This window comes from Schistocerca piceifrons, chromosome 4, assembly GCF_021461385.2.
Source record: "Schistocerca piceifrons isolate TAMUIC-IGC-003096 chromosome 4, iqSchPice1.1, whole genome shotgun sequence".
Lineage (NCBI taxonomy): Eukaryota > Metazoa > Arthropoda > Insecta > Orthoptera > Acrididae > Schistocerca > Schistocerca piceifrons.
The window spans coordinates 292,534,711-292,560,107 of record NC_060141.1 but is presented as its reverse complement, the minus strand read 5'-3'; the positions used below and the strand labels follow the sequence as shown (position 1 = coordinate 292,560,107).

The 25,397-nt window shown below is 37.2% G+C and overlaps 1 protein-coding gene across 1 annotated transcript in view; it reads left to right on the top strand.

The window, feature by feature from the left end:
• The window catches only part of LOC124795477 (integrin alpha-4-like), a 554,156-nt gene that overhangs the window by 145,650 nt on the left and 383,109 nt on the right, over positions 1-25,397 (top strand). The window contains exons 5-6 of the mRNA XM_047259514.1: positions 4,052-4,152; positions 13,076-13,130. Coding sequence (XP_047115470.1) covers positions 4,052-4,152; positions 13,076-13,130 — 156 coding nt within the window. The remainder of the gene's footprint in view (positions 1-4,051; positions 4,153-13,075; positions 13,131-25,397) is intronic.

Genomic DNA, 25,397 nt, shown 5'->3' with positions numbered 1-25,397 from the left:
TAATCAATTATAGAAATAGTAAATGTTGAAGACTGTAAGAAGCAGAAACAATGTGGAGAAAGGAGGAGTTTAAAATTACATGAAAAGTGATTATAAGTTCAAAATTGGAGGCACAAGTCATTTTAAACAAAACAACACATGGAATCATGTCTTCATTATTTCACTAGTGACATAGGATTCTTCTAAAACAATTAATTAATATATGGGGAAATTAAAATTTGTTTGGTGGGATGGGATTCATATTCAGACATGATCCCTAGTGGGCAGCAGTTAACCAATTGTCTCATGAAATTGTGCCTCAAACACTGTCTCAAAACTTCCCTAAATACTTGCCGAATGCTGTCCATCTCGAAAGCCTATGCTGTCAAAGAGATATTAAACTTGAATCTTCCTTCTTTCCTTCAGAATGCTAAGAAAGCTTGCTGTCCATATTTTCCAATCGCTGAGGTGCCTTTTCCATTTTAGCATGAGGCTAGCTGTACTTAAGTGATAATAGGTTCAGAAGGAATTTGTTCAATGCATTACGATTATTAAGGAGAAAAGATTATTTTTCTCTATTGTGAATGTGTGATAAATTGATAACAAGTGACAAAATTAATGAATGCTAGAATGGAACTTGAATACATTAATGATATTCAAAGGCAGTAAGCCACAACCTGCTTTTTCTGTGTGCGTTTGACAGAATGATTCAAAGCTTAGACTAGTCATGAGCTTCTGCAAGTTCTTTTCCCAACTACTTGCTCAGCTTACTAATAAGGACTGGGAATCATTCTCCAAAACATTGTCCTGTTATATAGATCTTACATGTCCATTAGCAGGTAGGAAGACAAATGATAAAAGCATTAAAAATAAGGTCAAAGCAGTTGTAAAAAGGAAGAGAAAAAACTAAGCATGAATAAACATGCAAATGGTGATGTCTATAGGGACAAGAAGAGATCATGATAAAGGAAACCAAAGACAATTACATAAACATAATTACAGCAACTAATAGTATCACAAAGACAACACAGTCACACATAAAGAAAGAGAGGGAAGGTGTAGACATGAAAAACAGTGAGAACATAACTATAAACAAGAATGGAAATCAGGGGACCCTAAAGAATTCAGCAACATTTTAAATCATCAGTGTGTTGGGGTAGTGGACAAATTAATAAAGCAAAACTCGCCCTGAAACAAAATACATACAAAATACTCCTCACAAGACAAAATGTTTGTTCCTTCTCGCAACAAATGAACTTGAATTAATAAAAATAATATACCGATTAAAAACAAAAATACTGAGGGACCAGCAGGTGTATCTACTAGATTGATTAAATGCTGCCTGCAGTCAGTGGTAAAGCCTCTGACTTTTCTAACAAACTTAGCCATGGAAGAAGGAATATTTCTGACATGTTTAAAAAAGAGTAAAATGATCCCTGTTTCCAAAGAATGCAGCAAGGAAGATCCAAAAAATTCTGAACCAATTACTATTACACCTGTCTTATCAGTGATAAAAGAATGTGTAATTAGGAGCAGAAGAGTAAATTTTATAAAAAAAATCAAAACTTTGAATGGTGCCCAGCTCGGGTTAGGAAGGATAGATGCACCAACAAGCAATAATTGTCATTATAGCTGGTGTAACTAAGGCATTTGTGATGAAGCAAGCTGGGAACTTTTTATTTCCTCTCTTGTTTTGCCATCTGCCTCCTTAAATTCGTTTTTTTTTTCACTTTTAACTAATTACCATTAACGTACATGAGTATAATCTGCATTTTTATAAATGAGAAAAGTTTGCCATCAGGTTTAAAGAACATAACACCAGATCTATTTTTGTGCATAGTTTTGATTTTCTAATTTATTTTGATTATACCTAGTTCATATTTTTGTTATAGGGTGAAATCAGTAATTGTTTCATAACTTACATTCTGTTGTTGACTTATAAACTAATATAAATTATGTAATAATGATAAACATTTGCAAAAAGAATCACTAGGATTCTTAAAGTATTTATTTGACTCTATTCAAAAACATGTTGGCAAAGCCAGCTCTTACTTAATTCTCAAGCAATTACCATTTTTGGTCACAAGTATTGTTTGTATAACTGTATTTGTTAATTTCATAATTTAAACAAATAATTTGGCTTAACCATTTTCGTAGAAGAAACTGTTATAAAGAACCAATTTTTTGATGTATTCAGTTAATTTAATGAGTTATATTTTTAATTGTAATTTCTGTAAATTAAACATCAAACAATTATCATTTCAGTAGCAATTATTGTGATGATATACAAAGGTCCAATTTTTGGTCTCAAGACAGTTAGCACACATCCAATTTTCAGATAAGAAACCTGTGTTGGTTATGTCAACAACAATGCATCAACTTAACTGTGAAATAAGTGTAACACGAATAGGCTGTCTGTTAAAACACTGACAGTGTCTGTTCAGTTTATCTGAAAGACTGTGAAATGTGCAGTTAGGTTTTTACTGCTCATAGATGCTCAACTGCAAACTATTGTAGCAGTATGCTGATGTATGCCTGCAAAGTATTAATGAGGCTTATCACATTTATAAATTTTTAACTGGGCATATGACTGTGTGTTATGGGGGGGGGGGGGGGGGGGGTTGTGACCAGTGAAAGTAAAGAACTGAACTGTGAAACTTAACTGTGCAACTGTCAGCTATATCATTTATAGTAGTCAGTGTTGAACTTCCATCCCCACGAAGAAATAAAGCAGGCAAATATCACACACCAGACCAACAAAAGGAAGTTTGCAGTACATTTCCTGACCTTTCAAAAGCTTTTGATTTAGCATGCCACAACATATAACTAGAAAAGATTACGTATTGTGTTATAATGGGGGAAAAGAGCTGAACTGTAAAATCAATAACGGGAAATAGAGGACAATTTTATTAGAAATCTTTATTCAGATTTTTAATTTGTTAAATATGCAGTGCTTCAAGGGTCAGTGCCTTGTCCACTACTTTTCATTTTATAAGAAAAGGATATTCTCAAAATAGATGCTGTCATGTATGCAGATGAAATTTCATTTCTTACAAGCAATGTTTCAACAGATGATTTACAAAAGCAACCTTCTGTAAATATGGAAAATGAAAACAATTACTTCAGAGGAAATTATCTTATTATAAATGTAACGAAAACCATATATTATATGGAAACACATGCAAACAAAACAAATAACTTGAAAAATATTACTCTCAACTTGGAGACTTGAATTTAAAAGAGACAGAAGCTTCTAAATTTTTGTGCCTGAGAGTGAAGTGTTACTTGACACTGGAGATGCATATAAATAATATTTGTCAAACAGTGAGTTCAAGTATATTTCTAATTAAAAATGTCAAGGACTTTAAACTTACAACCACTAATAAAAATGTACTATGGGCTAGTTCATTTATAACTTTCATAAGGTATCCTGATCTCTGTAAATTATGAAGATGTGCATATACAAAGACCACTAAAGCTGCAAAATAAGGCTATAAGATAGCTGCAAAAATATATTCATGGAACTAAATGTATTAACAGTAGGATCACTATACATATATGAAAAAAATATTTATGTGACAAGTGTATATGCTGTTCCATTAAACAGAAAGTTTCATAACTATTGAAGAAAATTGACTCAGATTAACCAACAAAAAGCCTATTAAAGCAGAATGCCTTCTATACAACAGTCCAAACTGAAAGCATGTCGCTTTTGAAAAATACATTAAAATTTCACTTCATTGAAACTTGCCTATACAGTATTACAGAATATTTTGAAGCTAATAATGAATGTAGTATTTCATATGTAATTGTGCAAATATGTTTTTTTTGTTTAGGTACTTGTATTTTATTGTATATTTTTAAGACATCGGTCATTTTGTTGACATATGCCTCTATTTGGATAATTTTGAACCTTTTAATTATTCAGATATCATGTAAACATAACATGTCCAATACTGCAGTACAGAATGGTCCACAGACATAAATAAATATTCAGAAACCAGTGAATGAACTGTGGCAATAACAAAGTTTGTTGATAACATTTCCTAAATGAGAACAATATTTTTTTCAGATACAAAATATTACACCAAGACAGTTAAGTTTGGAAGCAGGACAGTCCGCATTTCTAACACAGCTTTGGGTCAGGCAGGAATTTCAGCTCACTATCCAAAGGTAAGTCAGATATTGTACATAAAGTAACTTGGGCACTGAAACCATGCACAAGTTAATTAATTTTGAATATTCTTAATTAACAAGTATTTTATAAGAGTAATTATCATAAATATATCACCTAAGAGAGGAGTGTAGGATGTTTTGAATTTTCTTGACACATTAAAACTATATGCTGTACTAAGATTTGAAACCAGAACCTTGACTGTAATTGCTAATAATACTCTTAATGACTGAGTTATTGAGGCACAGACAATGGCATACCCTGATTGCTTCAGCCTACAGGCTCTTCTGTCCTACTTTCCAATTTCACAAAAGATCTCCCGGTCAAACCACTATATGAATACTCCAGAAATAAAGGATACTGTGGGGAAATAGTTTAGTCACAGTTTAGTAGTTGTATCTAGAATGAGTAAATCTAAAAGTAAATATAAAATATGATTTATTAGTCACATTAGGCCTACATACATTATACAGATAGTATGATCTGTTGTACAGGAGACACATCAAGTTTAACAAAATATTATGTATAATGATTTACAGAAATTCATTTTTCACTATTTTAAGAATAATGCCGATATCTACAACACTACAATATTTACTACAAATTGACAGTTTGCTGATTTCCTTTGTTTTACACAGACATCACAACAATATTAGCTATAGATTTTTATTATTCAAAAGTCAGACAGTTTTCCATGAATTCTTCATTGGTGTAGTAACATTTCTCTATTAAAATATTTTTGAGTAAACTTTTCAGTGAACCAAGTCCATGGTTAATATGCTTTTTTTCCTTTTTAATTTGTTATATATTTTTAGCCCCATGTACAGTGATGTCAGAGCATAAAGCTTTAAGTGACGCAAAGGAAATTTGAAGTTTTCCTTGTGAAGAGTATCATAGCTATGCTTAAAACAGAACTTTTCAAGCTTATGTTGATTATTACATAGAAAAATAAAAATTTCAAAAATTTACAATGAAGTAGTTGTTAGTTTTTATGATTTATTTTATCAGTGGGTGACATGACTCATTTTTGTGGACAGTTCACATGTTTCTAAGATTTTCTTCTGAATTAGTAGCCTTGTACTGCTTCTAGAGTTTCACCAGAAAATTATCCCATACCGAATATCAGATACAAAGTAACTGAGGTAGACTGTCTTTATTGTGTCCACATGAGTGGCACCACATAAGATAAACATTGCAAAAGCTAGGGAATTTAATCTATTTGCCAGGAAGTCTATAAGTGTCTTCTAGTTTAAACTTTTATCAAGGTTTACGCCCAAGAATTTCATATGGCTGACTTATGTCTTCTGTTGATTACTATATTGCTGACAATTTAGAGACAAATTGCATTATCTGGGTCTTAGTGACAATGAGATTTAGTCCATTTTTTATGGAACCAGGACTCCAGTTTCCCCAGAACATTTTCTATACTATCTGGAATCTTTTCTATTGTATCATTATCTATTAGGACTGAGGTGTCATCTCTGAACAAGACTGAATGAGCATCAGTATTTAATGGTAAATCATTTATATACAACAAGAACAGGTAAGGACCCAGTATTGAACCCTGTGGAACACCTTGGGAAACTGTTTTCCATTCGCAGTGGTAGTTAACTGAATATGATGTTAAAATAACTCTCTGTTTCCTTTCTGTGAGATAAGAGTTAACCACCATAATGCAGTATCTTTGATCCCATAGCTCTTCAGTCTGTGAAGTAATAATGAGTCGTTCACTGAGTCAATGGCTTTCGTTAAATCACAGAATATTCCTGAGACTTTTGTACCCTGGTCTAGTGACATGCTTATTTTTTCTGTAAATTCTCTGATGGCATTTATGGTGCTTTTTCCTCTTTGAAAACCAAAGTGACTTTTACAAATAATGTCATTTGCTGTAAGGAAATTTTCTAGTTGTTTTGCCACAAGTTTTTCAAATGTTTTAGAAAAAACAGGAAGGAGAGAGATGGGCCAGTAGTTTCCCATATCTTCTGGTGATCCTGTTTTAAATACTGGGCTTAATCTCTGCATATTTTAGGTCATCTGGGAAAGACCTATGTTCAAAGGATTGGTTTACAATAATAGTCAATGGGTATGAAATAATATGGCACACTGCTTTGATTAACATGGAAGGTGTTCCATCCCATCCAGGTGAAATTTTGTTTTTTGATGATAATATTGTGTCTTCCACAGCTTCCTGCATTATTTTTCTGCGTTTTTTAAAACAAATGTTTTGGATGTCATCTCTATGCCTGAAAATCATATTGTCCTGGATGTCATCTCTATGCCTGAAAATCATGTTGTCCTGATGGGCTGTAATGTCTAAGTCCGATTTTGCTACATTGACAAAGAAATCATGGAAGCAGTTTGACATTTGAACATGATTTACAATAAATCAACCTGAAACCTAGTTTGAGAAATTTCTTCACTTTTAACATTCACTCTTAACTCTGATTTCACAACAGACCAGACTGCCTTTGTTTTCTTTGTTTGTTTGTTTATGAATATACTATTTGCCAGTATTTTTCCTGTCAGTGTCACTTTTATAGATATAGTGTTATAGTGGTTAAAATAAGTTACAAAATTAAAGTTATTATTTACTTTGTGCGCATTGTGCATATCTGTCTTTTTCTGGCACTTGAAATTTTTATGCCTGATGTAATCCAATTTCGTTTATTCCTGAGTCCTTTTTGATAAGATTTTGGGGGAATGTTTCATTGAATACACCCAAAAAACAATTTAGAAATGAAATCAAAATTTTTGTTTCTTGAATCACAGTGGTCCAGTAAAAGGGACAGCTTATAACACTTAACTAATCACAAAAAAAAAAAAAAATCTAAATTTTCTTTGCTGAAATTCCTTCTGATATAAGATTCAGATTTTAGTTTCTCTGCTTTGTGGAGCTCTATAAACAAAGTTCAGTGATCAGATAGCCCTAAATCTAGGTAAAACTTCTTTTATCATCAAGCTGATCATTTGTAATAATATTATCTATACAGGTTGCGGAGTGAGAGTTTTCTCTAGTGCATGAACTAAAGTTTAGCTTGAAAGCAGATTTCTGGATTAAATCATGAAATTTTTCAATGTTACTCCTTTCAATTAATGCATCCCTTTCGAAGTCTGTTGCAATCACAATCTTTTTCTAGCTTTCTTTTATAAGTATATCTAAGAGATATTGAAATGTTTCTAAGAACAATTTAGAAGCAGAACCCCCAGTAATTTTGTAAATTGATGTTATCACAGTATTTAAATTACACAGCTCTACACAACAGCTTTCAAAAATACATTCTTCATTTAGATAACTAAAATCTTCTTTCCCTTTAAAGTTTAAGTAGGAATGCAGTAAGGTACAGGAGCCCCCATGAGATTTGTTTTTTCTGCAAAAGCTGCTGGCAAGTTTGAAATTACCAATTTTGTTAAGAGCATCTATGTGTTCTTTTGTGAGCCATTGCTTGTTTAAGTAGACCACCTTTATATATGCCAGTTCAGAAAGTATAACTTGCAGTTCATCAATTTTAGAGTAACCTAGATTTGGACATTTTTCTGCTAAACCATTTATATTTAGATGCATCAAGACAGAATTTTTGAGTTTGTTTATACTTTCAAGAGCCTCACTTGTTCCATTATATTTACAGTTTCCATTTTCGATCACAACTTTTCTTTTCTCACCCCTTTCAAAAGTTTTCAGTTTCCCTTGCTTTAATGATTCTGCAGATGTCTAAGATCATTTTGCTGAAAGTTATTGTATCTAACCTATTCAAATGTAGCCCATCCTTGCCCAGATGCTTACCACTTACAAATTTATTTGAGTCTACAAAAATTGCACTCAAATTGTCACAGTACTCCCTGATTCCACTGTTTATCTTATTTATGTATGTATCACTTACTGACCTTCTGTGTAAAATTACACTAACGACAGTTTTTGAATTTGCAAATATACTTTTTGCTGAGTGGATCAACTTCTATGTTGCACTGATAATTTCTTCCTCACTTCTGTTCCTGATAGAATTTGTTTCGACATGAATGAAAACACCTTCATATTTTTCCTTTTTTTCAATTCCACTTTCAGTTTCACTTTCTTTCGAATTTAGAATATTTTGAAAGTGTCTGATGATTTGATGCAATCAGATACTGGGACAGACATCAATTTCACAGCCTGGAGGTCTAACATTTCTCAGTATGCACTTGCCTACAACAAGAAAGTCCCTTTTTTCAATTGGTTTTGCTGCAGCACTTCCACTTTTGTCCTTTTTGTAGGTCACTGTTTCCCCATTTATAGTTGTTTATAGATAGTCTGTTGAGTGGGTTTTTGATCACAGAAGAAAACCAGAATCAGCTGTGGGCATTGAACAGCTGCGGGGGGGGGGGGGGGGGGGGCAGCTGAGGGGGCGTCTGAGGGGGGGGGGGGGGTGGAGGCCCAGACTGTCTGGAGTATTAGAGGGCCAGTCCACAACTTTATGGCAGTGATCCCTACACTACTCGCTAGCACAGCTATAATTATCTTACAATCAGATTGCTCAGGGATGAGCATCTGCAAGGGAAGCGTAAAAAACAAACTAAATGCTCTGACAGGCAAGTGATATTTATTGAATAAGATATGTATCTACTGCTGCAGATAAATACTGAATTAATGTACAAGCATGCCACCCACACTGTCAAGCAGAGTTTGTACAAAATGTAAGGGAAAACATTTGTACAATGGTCAAGCTACCATTTCATGGCCCAGAGTAAAGCAGAGGAATAGTTACAAATTCACTCTCGCAGGGCATAGAACAAAACTGGTGCATTGCATGAGACCTTTCTCCATGACTTGCATCTACTCTCTGGAAACACTATAAACAATATACCTACATGAATTTACACTACTGGCCATTAAAATTGCTACACCATGAAGATACGTGCTACAGATGTGAAATTAAACCAACAGGAAGAAGATGATGTGATATGCAAATGATTAGCTTTTCAGAGCATTCACACAAGGTTGGCGCTGGTGGCGACACTTACAATGTGCTGACATGAGGAAAGTTTCCAACCGATTTCTCATACACAAACAGCAGTTGACCAGTGTTGCCTGGTGAAAAGATGGTGTGGTGCCGAGAAATGCATACCATCACGTTTCCAACTTTGATAAAGGTTGGATTGTAGCCTATCGCGATTGCGGTTTATCGTATCGCAACATTGCTGCTCTCGTTGGTTGAGACCCAATGACTGTTAGCAGAGTATGGAATCGGTGGGTTCAGGAGGGTAATATGGAATGTTGTGCTGAATCCCAATGGCCTCGTATCACTAGCAGTTGTGACAAAAGGCATCTTATCTGCATGGCTGTAACAGCTCGGGCAGCCACGTCTCGATCCCTGAGTCAAAAGATGGGGACGTTTGCAAGACAACAATCATCTGCATGAACAGTTCGATGACGTTTGCAGCACCATGGACTATCAGCTCGGAGACCATGGCTGTAGTTACCCTTGACACTGCATCACAGACAGGAGCACCTGCGATGGTGTACTCAACAACGAACCTCGGTGCACGAATGGCGAAACGTCATGTTTTTGGATGAATCCAGGTTCTACTTACAGCATCATGATGGTTGCAACTGTGTTTGGCGACATCATGGTGAATGCACATTGGAAGATTGTATTCGTCATCGCCATACTGGCATATCACCCTGCGTGATGGTATGGGGTGCCATTGGTTACACGTCTCGGTCACCTCTTGTTAGCATTGACAGCACTTTGAACAGTGGATGCTACATTTCAGATTTGTTATGACCCATGGCTCTACCCTTCATTCGATCCCTGTGAAACCCTACATTTCAGGAAGATAATGCACAACCGCATGTTGCAGGTCCTGTACGGGCCTTTCTGGATACAGAAAATGTTCAACTGCTGCCTTGGCCAGCACATTCTCCAGATCTCTCACCAACTGAAAATGTCTGGTCAATGGTGGCCAAGCAACTGGCTTGTCACAATATGCCAGTCACTACTCTTGATGAACTGTGGTATCATGTTTAAGCTGCATGGGCAGCTGTACCTGTACATGCCATCCAAGCTCTGTTTGACTTAATGCCCAGGCATATCAAGGCCATTATTACGGCCAGAGGTGCTTGTTCTGAGTACTGATTTCTCAGGATCTATGCACTGAAATTGGGTGAAAATGTAATCACATGAGAGTTCTAGTATAATATATTTGTCCAGTGAATGCCCGTTTATCATCTGCATTTCTTCTTGGTGTAGCAATTTTAATGGCCAGTAGTGTATATTTAGAGAAAAGAAAAAGGATACAATGTTCAACCATAACTACATTAGATAGTGAATAAATTTAACCATAAGTTCAATGAAAAGAGTTAATACAATTATGTTATTGCACACACTCATAGGTCACATGCATGTGGGTAGGCGACTTGTCAAAAGTATGTGAGGGTTCATGAACACACTTGTGTGGGCATACAACCCGCATCGTTCGTAGTGTCTCTGGTGAGTGCATGTATGGGACCTGCAATGCTCATACTTCATAGTTACACAGGGTCAACTTACCAGTACATAGTCTTGTTGCTTCTCATACGTGTGTCTTGTAGCATTATGAAGCAAATTATTAAGTTGTATCTTGCATGATTAAACATTACATATCACTCAGTGATGGTGTTGGAAGTCACTTGCTCTGCGTCCTGGAGAAGGGTGCCAGCCCAGGGGAGAAGCTTCCAACAACATTCTTCACATTGGAAAAACCAACCTGGGGAGAAAGGGGGCCCAGGGAGATAGTTTATGTCACCATGGTGCTCACTATGCAAATAATGCATGGCATGTGCCCATGCTTCTTCTGCTGAAGCATTTGTCATCTACTAGAGAAACGTAGTGGCAGGCATAGAGGTTGGGGAGCACGTCACTGCAAAGCAAAGAGCCACTCAATATGATATTGAGGCACTGATTGCCACAGGCATGTTCTGCCCCTCCAAAAGATTGTGGGCCTCAACTTTGCACATGGTACCCAAAAAAGATGGAATTTGGCACCCTTGTGGCAACAATCAAGTGCTAAATACAAGGACAATCCCCAACTGTTGTCCCATGCCCCTCTCTTGAAGCTACAGTGATGACCATCTACAGCAAGACTGAAGGCAAGAAAACATTCATGCAAATTCTGGTCACCTCAGAGGATATTGAGAAAACAGCAATTATCATGCCTTTTGGCCTCTTTAGGATCTTTTTTGAGCAATTTGGGCTCCTCAACACAACCCAAATGTAGCCACCCTTTCTAGAAAATTTCTCTGAGGTGCCCCAGGATGATATGCTTACATGAAATATATCCTCATCTACCCATGCAACTTCACAGAGAACCACTAATACTTCCAAGAGCATTATAATTAACTTGGAGAAATGTATTTTTGGTGCTCCACAGACTGAATTTCTGGGACCAACTATATCTGCCACAGGCTCCCAACAACTTCCTGATATGGTCTGGGCAATGACCAAATTTCTGTACCCCATGACCTTTAAAGAATTTTACTGGTTCCTTGGCATGACAAGCACCACCTTAGAAATGCCACAATCATACAGGAAACCCTCACTGCTGCACTCTAAGGTGATCACACAAAATGAAATCACCATATACCCAGGAATGTCCAAATGATGGACAATTTTGAGCACATGAAGCATGACTTAACTGACACCACCATTCTCACCCACCCTCCACCTTACTGCCCTACTCACAGTCGTCACTGATGCTAGCCAGTCTGCCATAGGCACTAGCCTCCAGCAGTGCATTGGGGGCACCTGACAGGCCGGCTGCGGTGGTCTCGCGGTTCTAGGCGCGCAGTCTGGAACCGCGCGACTGCTACGGTCGCAGGTTCGAATCCTGCCTCGGGCATGGATGTGTGTGATGTCCTTAGGTTAGTTAGGTTTAAGTAGTTCTAAGTTCTAGGGGACTGATGACCACAGCTGTTAAGTCCTATAGTGCTCAGAGCCATTTGAACCATTTGAACCACACCTGACAGGTGCTGACCTTCTCTTAAAAAAATCTGTCTGAGCTACGTATGACCATAAGCTCCTTGCACTTCATGAGGCAGTTAAATGTTTTCAACCCTCAGTTGAAGGTTGCTGCTTCAGTGTCTTCACTGACCACTGCGCCCCTACCATCACATTTTGTTGGAAGGAAAGTGCCCAGATATCTCACCCACAGACAATTCTAACAGCAAGGGTATATGGCATAGTTTATGAATCACATGCTATCTGTCCTACAGGCTCAATTTAAGACTTCCCTCCATGATACAGGACACCATAATGTTGTCCACGTATTTTAGTTTGTTATATCATCTTTTATTTCTTAGTTCTTGCAAACAGACTTTCACTCAAAGTCATTCATGAAAATTTTTAGGAAACAGCTTTCTGTGGCAAGTCCTTGTATGTGTTTATGTATTTTGCAATTAAATTTAAAGGGATTATAACTTAGATCAGCAGGTTCCTCTTTGTGATCTCAAAGGTTTCATTTATGGCCAAGTTAATGTATAAATGGGCAGTAACAGGATTATACTTGGAAGTACTTTGTGTCACAAATGTAGGATGTTTGGCTAACCTGCATTTCTGGTAATGATAGACATTAGCTTTTCATCTGATATATGTGTAAACAGAATTTGTGCAGTAATTTTAGCAACCTTAGATCTTTGCCTTCTGTAGGTAACTTAAAATGAACAGTTTGAGATAAGAAATCAGTTGTTGAACAAATTTTTCTGTGAGAGTGGGATTGTGTACTACACTAGTGATAGACAGATGCTCCATTACTCATAACTTACCACCCCTCATAACAAAGTCTAGTCGTTCTCTTGAGAGTGTTTAGTTTTTATGTAACGTAATTGTCTTTAGTAATTTAGATTAAAAATGTATTTGAATTAAAATAGTTTCATGTTGACATATTTTAATGTTTCTTATTTAATGTTTCCAGAAGAATGGTCATCATGAACTTTTACTTGGTGCCCCTGGGATACTGAATTGGCAAGGTATGAGTACAAAGCTAAAAGACAGTTATTAAAATGTTACTAGGTTATATTCTTCTAATTTGAAATGATGAATGTTGTCTACTGTTTTTTGTGTTTTGTGACTATTACTACATGTGGAGCTAGCTCTGTGATGAATGATTCAAATGCATCTGGTGTTGCACTGGTGGAAAGTTTTACTGTCCTAAAAAAACGTCACTTTTGTCCTGCTGATGTATTGTATCACTGACCTGGTATTTCGTGGTTGATACATCTGTGAATCTGTGATTTTTGTCCTTGAGAGGGATAGCCACTGTAGCATAACACTCTGCATTCAGTTTGTTGTTTACTGTTTCTTCGATCTGTGTTATAATCAAGTCCTTTCCTAGTTTGTTGAGGTGCAGACCATGGGTTGTGTGGAATCTTCTTCCTATGCTGGTTATGTCCACAAATGTTACATTTTCAAATCTCGAGCATATATTTTTCCTTATTTGCTCGCCACACTTCTTCATTTACACACGACCAATTTGGTAAGTCATGTTGATGTGGAACCGAGAAGATGATAACATTTGAGTTTCTAAGTTTATGTACCTTCCTTTTGAGTTAGATCATTAGGCTTTTCATTTCATTTCTTGCTACATCATTTGTTCCCGCTCAGAATATGAAAAAGGCTTTTTTTGTTGATGGTGTTTTCTCAACATGAATTGTAGAAGTCACTGCTTGAAATGTTGTGCCAGGTTTCACCGTTCTAGTAATGCTGTGATAGCTTCTACACTGAAATTCAGCTGCTATGTTCGTTCCCTGACTGTCCGCAAACAGGTTTATTTTCCAAGAATTTGTTGGATGGTGATTTGGCCTACCTGAACTTTTGTGTTGCATGTTGACACAGTTTGTTTCTTGTGTTTTGTCCACAGTAGTCGATAATCCATCTTGAGAAGTTCTTGATTTTGAAATGCTATAGAATTGTACTGTCCCTGAGGTTTAAAGCTTTTTGTTGTGCTTTGTTTACATTGTCTTTTTTCCAATGCGGCTCGACACATTTCGTGGTATTATCGCTGCCTATAAAAGAGAGCACTTCGAAAGTGTTTTCATGCACAATGCTTGCGTTGTCATTACATTTACTATTCACATGATTTTGCAGTTCTTGAGTGTTTTTCTTGTAAGTGATTTTAGTCCACTTTTCACTGGCAGCAGCCATGTTTTTCGGGCCTTTTAGAGAATTCGGCTCATTTTTTCCAAGCTGAAATTTCAAAATATCTTCTTTCATAGCACTGATTATAAATTGTAGGCTCGATAAACGTTCCTTTCGGCCTAACTTTGTTATTTCGTCCTTGCAATTTGTACACGCTTTCGTTTTACCGATAGAATTAGCTTTTTTCTGCGGAGAAACATGATGAACTTTCGAGTTGGCCGCCACCTTAAACTAATCCCCATGTGGAATGTTCTGATGGTATAGGTAGTCAGGCATACTACTTCATCCAAGATACGTTATGCTGGATAAATACACTTTGATCTTTAAAAGACAACAAAGAAATAGTAATGCAAACACCAAAGTCCTTCTGTCTGCAACACCTAATTAGTGCAGTGGATGGCATCTATTTCCCTCAGTTAATCAGCCAGTTTCCTGAACATAACCAAAAATACTCTGGAGCAGCATGGTGCTGGTTCCATGGATATCTAATAAGCTACCAAAGATACATAGAAAAGGAGTTCTGATTCATCCCTTCATGGGTAATATAGGAGTCTCAACATAATACTTACCAAAACATCAGGCTTCCCTTTGGTAGTGAAATATGAATACTATATTCACAATGATTTAATAAGGTAGTTCAATAATTCATGCCTTGAGCCAAAAAATGTATTCATGAGTTTCGGTGGTCTTCTTGTTCACATTAGTGAACAGTGCTGTGGATAGCTATCTACCTCCCATAGTAGCTAATCTTTTTATGGAAGATTTTGAGGACAAAGCATTTTAGTCATTAGTTTTGAAATAAAAATATTTTTGAAGATATGTAGATGATACCATTTTGATACAACCAAGCGAGGTAACAATGGTTCTTCAGTTTTTATAATGTATCAACTTCCTGCACCCAAGTAATTGTTTCAACATATAAGTGGATGAAAATGGAGTTTGCTTTGTAAGCCAACATACATTGACCTGTATCTCTGAGCTATGAGCTACAATTTAGCACTGTCTTACATTTCTCCTCTATAATTCTTTTGGAGTCACAATGTATAATGAACACATTTATGTATAAATGTTACCCATCTGCTTATGTTACAATCATCATGTAACTTCTGTAGTATCCCAAAAATCTGGACCATACACTCTTCCCAATGGATAACCTCTTGATGTGGTATTCATTATTTCCCTTCCTGGCATTCTAAAGACGCAAGTCTCCTGCAGCATTAGCTTCTCAGGCAGTTTACAGTGCCTTTGCAGTCTCCAATTCCCCAAGATGACCAAAGAAAGATAGCTACCATAGATTATGGAAATAGCCAATAATAATATGACTCTCCACATCAGGAGAGTAGCAGGTTACATAGTTACAATGTAATTCGATAGGTAAAAAATCTGCTTGCCATGCAGCAGCAGGACGATACACACAAGAAAGGTTTTACTTAAGCAAGCTTCCAGAGCCACTGGGTCCTTCTTCCAGCAGAAGTGTTGAAGGGGAAGGAAGAGGGTTGAAGGGAAAGGAACTGGAGATGTTTAGGAAAGGAGGTGGAGTTTGGAAAAGTCATCCAGAATCCTGAGTCAGGGGAGATTTACCAGATGGGATGAGAAGGAAAGACACCCCTCACCTGAGGTTCTGGCTGATTTTTCCAAACTTTACCCCTTTTCTTACACCTTCCAGCTGCTTGGTGAGTAGATATTTCTATCTATATAATTATAATATACTCTCAAAACCTCATTATCTAGTTAGCTTTTAATATTTGGTTTTATAGTTCTTAAATACCTAATGTGTTGAATATTTAAGAGGTGTAGTCTCATGTCTTAGTTAATTGTTTGATGCAGATCCATGCAGTACAACTAGCAACCATTAGAGAAAGTTCAGGCTGGCTCCTGATACAACAGGAGAGGAGCAAGTTACGTATAAGGAACGGTCAAATGAAAATCGAGTGCCCACCACAAAGGTATCATGGAATAGTTTCATGCAAAAGTAACCAAGGCATGTATTAAAATGTTTATTCTCTGGGAGATGAGATGATCAATTTCCATTTCATAGAAGATGATTAACTGCTGACAGTTCCACAACTGCACCCACACTTGCACCTCCTCGTCTGACTTAAACTTACATCCACATATGCTTTTCTTCAGTTTGGTAAAGTTGTGAAAATCATACAGTGAAAGGTCTAGTTAGTATGGAGAATCTTGCAGTGTTTCCCAAACATGATCATGGAAGTGTAGCCTTAACCAGATTGACGCTGAGCAGGTAGGCATTATAGAGCAACAAGATTATTCTGTCCAACAATTTTCCCGGTCATTTTGACTTTATGAGGCATCACAGTTTTTGCAAAGTGTATTCCTAGCACTGCGCATTAATTGTTTTCCCACTCTTGAGGAACTCAACAAGCAGATGGACTCTGGAGTCAAAGAATAAGGTAATCATGAACTTACCTGAAATTGTATTATTCTCTTTCTTTGGCAGGGGATATGTCAAATGTTTCCACTGTTGGCTCTACTGTTTGCCCTTAGGCCATCAGAATGCTGTTGGACAGAATCATCCTGTTGCACTATAACATCTGCCCCCCCCCCCCCCTGCCCCCACTGACAAGTGTATTAAGTCAACACTTCAGTGATTTGGTTGGGAAACACTGCAGAATCCTCTGTATGGCCTGGATCATTGGCAATCTGAAGAAAGACATGCATTAACATTAGTTTCAGCTGGGTGAGGAAGTACCAAGACTAAGTGCAGTTGTAGATCTATCAGTGGTCAGCTATGTTCCATGAAACTGGAATAGAGTATCTCATCTCCCAGTGTGATAAATGTATTAGCATTTGATGATTAATTTTGAATGGAACCATTGCATGATCCCATTGTGCCTGATGTTCAGTTTTCATTTGACTGACCCCCATAGTTAGCTTTTCCTGTGTGCTCTTAATTCTTAGTAGTACTAGGGTGGATAACGTGTGTCTCCAACTATATCTACATCTATACTTTGCAAAGCATTGTGAAGTTCATGGCAGAGCATACATCCCATTGTACCAATTATGAGGGTATTTTCCTGTTCCATTCATGTCTAGAATGCATGAAGAATGATAGTTTAAATGCCTTTGTGTGTGCTATAACTAACCTAATTTTGTCCTCATGATCCTTAAAGGAGTGATACATATAGTATATTCCTAGAGTCATAATGTAAAGCTTTTCCTTGGATCATTGTAAGTAGACTTTTTAGGATAGTTTACATCAATCTTAAGGAGTCTGCCAGTTCAGTTTTTTTATAATCTTTTTGATACTCTCTGATGGCTCAAACAAATTTGTGACCCTTTATGCTGCCATTCTCTGTATACATTCAATATCCCATGTTAGTCCTATTTGGTAATGGGTACCACACACTTGAGCAATATTCTAGGATGTCTTGTACAATGATTTGTAAACAATCTCCTTTGTAGACTGATTGTGTTTCCCCAGTATCCTACCAATAAACCAAAGTCTGACACCTGCTTTACACATGGTTTGCATCCATGTAATCATTTCATTTCATATTCCTACAAAGTGATACACTCAGATATTTGTATGAGTTGCCTGATTCCAAATATGGTTAATTGATGTTACAGTCATAGGACAGTAAGTTTTTCTTTTTTTTTCATTTTGTGAAATGTACAATTTTACATTTCTGAACCTTTAATGGAAGACACCAATCTTTGCATCTATTTGAAATCTTAGGATCTGCCTGAATATTTATAGATCTTCCTTTGGGCAGTACTTCACTACAGATAAGAGCATCATCAGAAAAATTATTAATATTGTCTGCAATGTCATTAATATACATCATGAACAGCAAGGAACCCACCATACTATCCTAAGTTACACTCAAGGTAACTTCTTCATTTGTCAATGACCCTCCATCCAAGGTATTATACTGTGTTCCTCTCCACTAAAAAATCCTCAATCCAGTCTCAAATTTCATTTGATATCTCTTACGATTGTACTTTTGCTAATAAACATAGATATGGTACTGATTCAAATGCTTTTCAGAAATTGAGAAACATTGCATCTACTTGATGGCCTTGATCTAAGACTTTCAGTGTGTCATGTGAGGGAAGTGCAAACTGGTTTTCACATGATCAATGTTTTTGAAATCCATGTTGGTTGGCATGGAGGTGTTCATTCTGCTCAAGGTACCTCATTATGTCTAAGCTCAGAATATGTTCTAAGATTCTGCAACAAATCATTGTCAAGGCTGTTAGGCAGTAGTTTTATGGATCAATTCTATTGCTCTTGTTATAGATAGGTATGACCTGTGCTTTCTTCCAACAACTGGGCACAGATTTTTGTCTGAGGGATCTATAATAGACTATAGTTAAAATAGGGGCTAGCTCACCTGAAAATTAAATATACAATATGATAGGGATTTGATCAGGACCTAGAATACTCTTCAGTTTTTATGGTTTCAGCTGTTTCTGAACTCCGCTGATATTAATACGTATTTCACTAATGGGCACAGGTCATCCCCATTTTCTAGAAGGGACATTGAACAGATTTGCAGAACTATAGATCTATATCTCTAATGTCAATCGGTTGTAGAATTTTGGAACACATATTATGTTTGAGCATAATAATTTTTCTGGAGACTAGAAATCTACTCTGTAGGAATCAGCATGGGTTTCAAAAAAGACGATTGTGTGAAACCCGGCTCGCACTATTCGTCCACTAGACTCTGAGGGCCATAGACACGGGTTCCCAGGTAGGTGCCGTGTTTCTTGACTTCCGCAAGGCATTCGAAATAGTTCCCCACAGTAGTTTAATGAAAAAAGTAAGAGCATATGAACTATCAGACCAATTGTGTGATTGGATTGAAGAGTTCCTAGATAACAGAACACAGCATGTTATTCTCAATCGAGAGAAGTCTTTCGAAGTAAGAGTGATTTCAGGTGTGCCACAGGGGAGTGTCGTATGACTGTTGCTATTCACAATATACATTAATGATCTTGTGGATAACATTGGAAGTTCACTGAGGCTTTTTGTGGATGATGCTGTATTATATCGAGAGGTTGTAACAATGGAAAATTGTACTGAAGTGCAGGAGGATCTGCAGTGAATTGACGCATGGTGCAGGGAATAGCAATTGAATCTCAATGTAGACAAGTGTAATGTGCTGTGAATACATAGAAAGAAAGATCCCTTATCATTTAGCTACTCTATAGCAGGTCAGCAACTGGAAGCAGTTAATTCGATAAATTATCTGGGAGTATGCATTAGGAGTGATTTAAAATGGAATGATCATATAAAGTTGATCACCAGTAAAGCAGATGCCAGACTGAGATTCATTGGAAGAATCCTAAGGAAATGCAATCTGAAAACAAAGGAATTAGGTTACAGTACATTTGTATGCCCACTGCTTGAATAATGCTCACCAGTGTGGGATCCGTACCAGATAGGGTTGACAGAAGAGGTAGAGAAGGTCCAATGGAGAGCAGCACGCTTCATTACAGGATCATTTAGTAATCGCGAAAGCATTATGGGTATGATAGATAAACTCCAGTGGAAGATTCTGCAGGAGAGTCGCTCAGTAGCTCGGTACAGGCTTTTGTTGAAGTTTCGAGAACATACATTCACCACGGAGTCAAGTAGTATATTGCTCCCTCCTACGTATATCTCATGAAAAGACAATGAGGATAAAATCAGAGAGATTAGAGCCCACACAGAGGCATACCGCATACCGACAATCCTTCTTTCCACGAACAATACGAGACTGGAATAGAAGGGAGAACTGATAGAGGTACTCATGGTACCCTCACCACACACCATCGGGTGGCTTGCTGAGTATGGATGTAGATGTAGATGTAGATGAATGTTTGCAATGGTTCAAGGATTAAATTGGGGTAATAACCCTGGGCCTTCCTTTAGAATAAACATTTGAAAATAGGATTAAACTCTTGCTTTGCTGCCATCAGTTTCAGTTCCTGTGTCATTTGTGACTGACTGGACACTAACTTGGTGCCACTAACAACCTTTACATAGAACAAGAATTTCTTTGGCTTTTATGAAAGATCATTTGACAATATTCTGCTATGGTAGTCATTGAAGGCTTGCTCTTTTGACAACCAAATGTGTTCATTGATCCTTGCTCTATGTATAAGCCTATGCTTTGTTTACACCTTTTATGCAGCTGTGCCTGTTTCTTTACAGTTACTGCATACCTCGGAGGTTCCTTCTCTTACGAATTGTTCTGATGGATACATATTTCCCCACAACATTGTTAATTATTTTGTTGCACTTGAGCCATAATTCCTCTACATTCTCCTGTCTTGCAATAAAATTTCTATTTTTTTTTCATTGAGATATTACATTATTGCTCTTTTGTGTAGTTTACTGAACGTATATATCTTTCTACTTCTTTTAGTTGGCCTTTGCACTTTTGTTATAATTGCTGCCACAACTGCGTCATGGTTATTGACACCAGTTTTGAGTGGACATCCTCATAGAGATCAAGTCTATTTGTTGCCATTATATCTAATATATTGGTATAATGAGTGGGGTTCTAAACTCTCTGTTCTATCTAGTTTTCGGGGGAAGCAATTGGTAATATTTCACAGAATGTCTCGTCTTGTCCACCACTAACAAAACTGTGATTGTTGAATGATTGGAATATTCTCCAGTGATTACTGTGTTTAGGGGGAACTTATGCACTAGCAAACATACATTTTATCTAAAGTTTTTGGTTACGCCAGGAGGAGAGTCTGGTGGTGCATTCTGTGTGTGGATGCAGGAGTAGCTTGCATTGGTCCACGAAAAGCTGAAGACATTGTTGGCCATGATCAGCCTTCTTCAGGCTGCTGACTGAGGATACAAAGAACATGACATATTGGACAGGACACCTCAGGTATCACTTGGTTTATCCTTGAGCTCTGGGCATGCAGGCACCTTCCAGCATATCCAACACAAGAGATCTGCCCTCACTGTAGGATGATTGGGGGGTTGGAAAGAGCTTCCAGCTCTGAATGTGAAGGGTCAATGCAGGATCTGGCCATCTGGTCAAGCTCAGTCATCCTGTGAGTGGACAGGTGGTTACTTCTTCAGTAGGGTCTGAGCAAGCACATGGGGAGGAACGGAAGGGTTACTAGATGAAGGAAGTTCCAATGTAAGTGGGTAAGTTTAGGAAAATAGTGTCCAAGGCAAGATGGAAATTGAATGTGTGGTAGTTATGCCTGCTGGGAAGCCTCATCAAAGATGTGAAACAAGGCCCTGCCAGTAGCTATTGAGGTTGCAAGGTGCAGTCATCAGCGGGCTGGGGCTATTTTCAACCTCAATAACACCTGTCAGTTGGGTTCTGAGGCCACCCACAGTTTGTATGGGCAGCTGGCAGAAGTGGCATGCACTTCTGGCCTCACTCACCAGGTGAAAGCAGAGCTCACCATCTGGAATATAATATACAGAATTGATTATGCTGCTTGGTTTAGAGCCCAATGGAGGGTTGCAGCCAAGGCTTTGTTGATTCTATTATGGTCTTGACGGCAGATTTCAGGACCTGCATTATGGATTAGAGACTTGCAAGTTCCCTCTTGATAGGTCAGTTGCACTACATGCAAAAATCAGTTACTTGGGTAAAGGAGTGCACATGGCTTTTTTAAAATAATAATTATTATTATTATTTTAAGTCCAGGCAACAGTTTGAGGCCTTCTTATGAATGCTTGGCAGTCAGTATGTAGATATTGAAACCAGATTACATACAAAATCAAAGGCACTTTGTATGTTAAAATTTTAACAGTAAATTGCCAAAGAATTTTTCCAAGTTCCTGAATTTACCACCCTTCAGGAAAGTTGTTGCACTCAGTTTATTCTTGGAACTGAGAGCTTTATACAACCTGAAGCAGAAAGTTCCAAAGTATCTAACAAGGTATAGGACATAGATCAGAAAAACAGATTAGACACTGTGGGACTGACAGTGTTCATTGCAGTTAATGAAAGTATTGTCACTTTTGAGATTGAAATCGCATCTGGTTGTGAAGTTATCTGGATATGAGTAACCGACCTCAGCAGACTCTAGTTAATAATCAAGTGTTTTTACTAACCACCCAATTCTGCCACAATAATTATAGAGTCATTCCAAGAAAGAGTAGAGACAGTAGTGCAAAAATAACTCAATCATGTAATATTAGTTGGAGGTGACTTTAAACTACCAAGTATAGACTGGGACATCAATGATTCATTGCAATTGGTAATGGCAGACAGTATTGTCAAGTAGCTCTGAACACATTTTCCAAAAACTATCTTGGACAGCTAGAGCAACAGCCCAAATGAAATGGAAATATTTTATATCTTTTAGCTACAAGCAGACTTGACCTAATTGTCAGTGCCAGTACAGAGACAGGAATCATTGATCGTGATGTCATCATAGTGACAATGGTTACCGAAGTTAATAATTCTGTCAAGGAGACTAGGGAATTATTTATGCTGGAAAGACCAGATAAACAGTTGTTAGCTTAATACTCAGACAGTGAACAGACATTGCTTAGCTCCAATATGTTGGATATGGAGCAGCTATGGGCAAAGTTTAAATTAACTTTAAAATATGCTCTGGAGAAGTATGTGTTGAGAAGGTGGATTAAGGATGGAAAAGATCCATTGTGGTTTAACAACAAAATTCAAAAAGTGCTGAGGGAGCAGGATAGGTGTACCCTTGGGCCCAAAGAGCACAGGCAAAAGTTAGCAGAAATTCATGGGTCTGCAGAAAGATCTATGCACATAGGATACAACTTCATCATATCTCAGTGAAGGATCTTGTCAAGAACCTGAGAAAATTCTGGTCCTACATAAAATCACTAGGTGGGTCGTTCATCAGCCAGTCTGCTGTGATAACAGAAACCAACAAAACAAAAGCTGAAGTCTTAAATTTAAAATTTGGTAAACATTCACACAGGAAGATCTTACAGATATACCATGATTTAGTGTTGTCACACATACAGCTCTATGGAGGACATATAAATAGACATCCCTGTTATTGAGAAGCAGTATAAATATATAAATGTACACTACTGACAACATCCATACATTTTAAAATGTCCATGGATGGCTAAATAAATAAATAAATAAAAAATAAAAGTTGGAAGTGTTGAAAACAAATAAGTTACCAGGTCAGTATGGATTACTGATTCTGTTTTACAGTGAGTACACTACTGCATTGGCCCTTTGCATAGCTTGCATATCCAGCTCAGAGTTCTAAGCAACTGGAAAAAAGAGTAGGTTACTAGATAAGAATGAGAAATGAAATAACGAAAAAAATTACACACTCATATCCTTAACATTGGCATGCTGCATAATACTTGAACTTTGAGTATACTAAATTTCATTGAGCATGAAAACCTTCTGTCCTCAAATCAACATGGATGTAGAAAGTATTGCTCATGTGAAACTCAGCTTTTCCTTTTCTTACATGATATCTTGTGAACCATGAATGAAGGCTAACAGGAAGAGTCCATATTTCTAAGGTTCCAGAAAGCATCTGACATAGTGTCCCATTGCAGACTGTTAACAAATTTCAGAGCTTACAGTTTAGATACCTGGTTATGTGAGTGGCTTGGAGACTTATTAAGTAAGAGAAACTAGAATGTGTTGATGATGGAGATTGTTCATCAGAGACATCTGGAGTGACCCAGGAAAATGTGATAGGACTGCTCTTGCTCTCCATAGATATAAATGAAATGATAGGATGACCAGCTGTTGTGTGTAGGAAGGTATTGCTATTGTTGACTATAGCAAGATACAAGATAACTTAGAAATTCTATTTCATGTCATGAATGGCAGCTTGCTCTAAATGTAGAAAAGTGTACATTATGCAGATGAGTAGAAAAAACATTTTGGTAATGTTCATATAGAGAATTAATGGTGTGCTGCATGAGAAAGACATGTTGATTAAATATCTAGGTGTAATCAGACAAAGCAATATTAAATGGAATGAAACATGAGATTGGCAACAGGGAAGGTGAATATATGACTTCAATTTAATGGGAGAGTTTTTGGAAAGTGTAGCACATCTGCAAAGGAGACTGCATACAGAACATATTTCTGACTCATTCTCGAGTACTGCTCGAGTGTTTAGCCTAGCCTACATTTACTGTGAATCTCTCACCCAGAAAAAGGTTCCAAGTAACTGGAAAAAAATGCAGGTGTCTCCAGTGTAAAAGAAGAGTAAAAGAATGGATCGACAAAATTACGGACTAATAGCCCTAATTTTGGTTTTACTGCAGAATTCTTGAACATATTCTCAGTTTGAATATAATAAACTTTCTTGAGATGGAGAAGCTTATGTCCATGAATCAGCATTGTTTTAGGAAGCACTGGTCATGTGAAATTCAGCTGGCCCTTTTCTCACATGATATACTGTGAACAATGGATGAAGGGCAACAGGCACATTTGATATTTCTAGGTTTCTGAAAAGCATTTGACATGGTGGTCCATTCCAGGCTGTTAATGAAGGTACGCACATTAGGAATAATTTCTCAGATATGTAAGTGACTCAAAGACTCCTTAAGTAATAGAACCCAGTACGCTATACTTGATGGTGAGTGTTCATCAGAGACAAGGGTATAATCAGAAGTGCCCCAGGAAAGTGTTATAGGACCGCAGTTGTTCTTTATATAGATAAAAGATTTGGCAGGCAGTTGTTTGTTTGCTGATGATGCTATGGCATATCGTAAGGTGTCAAATTGAGTGATTATAGGAAGATACAAGACAATTTAGACAAAATGTCCAGTTGGTGTGATGAATGCCAGAGTGAATAAACTTCACCATACTGCATATGTGGTATCCATGGCTTGCTTCTCTGAGAGACAGTTCTGGATGTGTAAAAAATGTAAGTTAATGCGCTTGAATAGGAAGAACAAACCTATAACTTTTGGACACAGTATTACTAGTGTCCTGTATGACACAGTCAAGTAATTTAAATATCTGGGTGTAATGCTGCAAAGCAATATGAAATTGAATGAGCATGTGAGAACTGTGATGAGCAAGGTGAATGGTCAACTTCAATTTGTTGTTGTTGTGGTCTTCAGTCCTGAGACTGGTTTGATGCAGCTCTCCATGCTACTCTATCCTGTGCAAGCTTTTTCATCTCCCAGTACC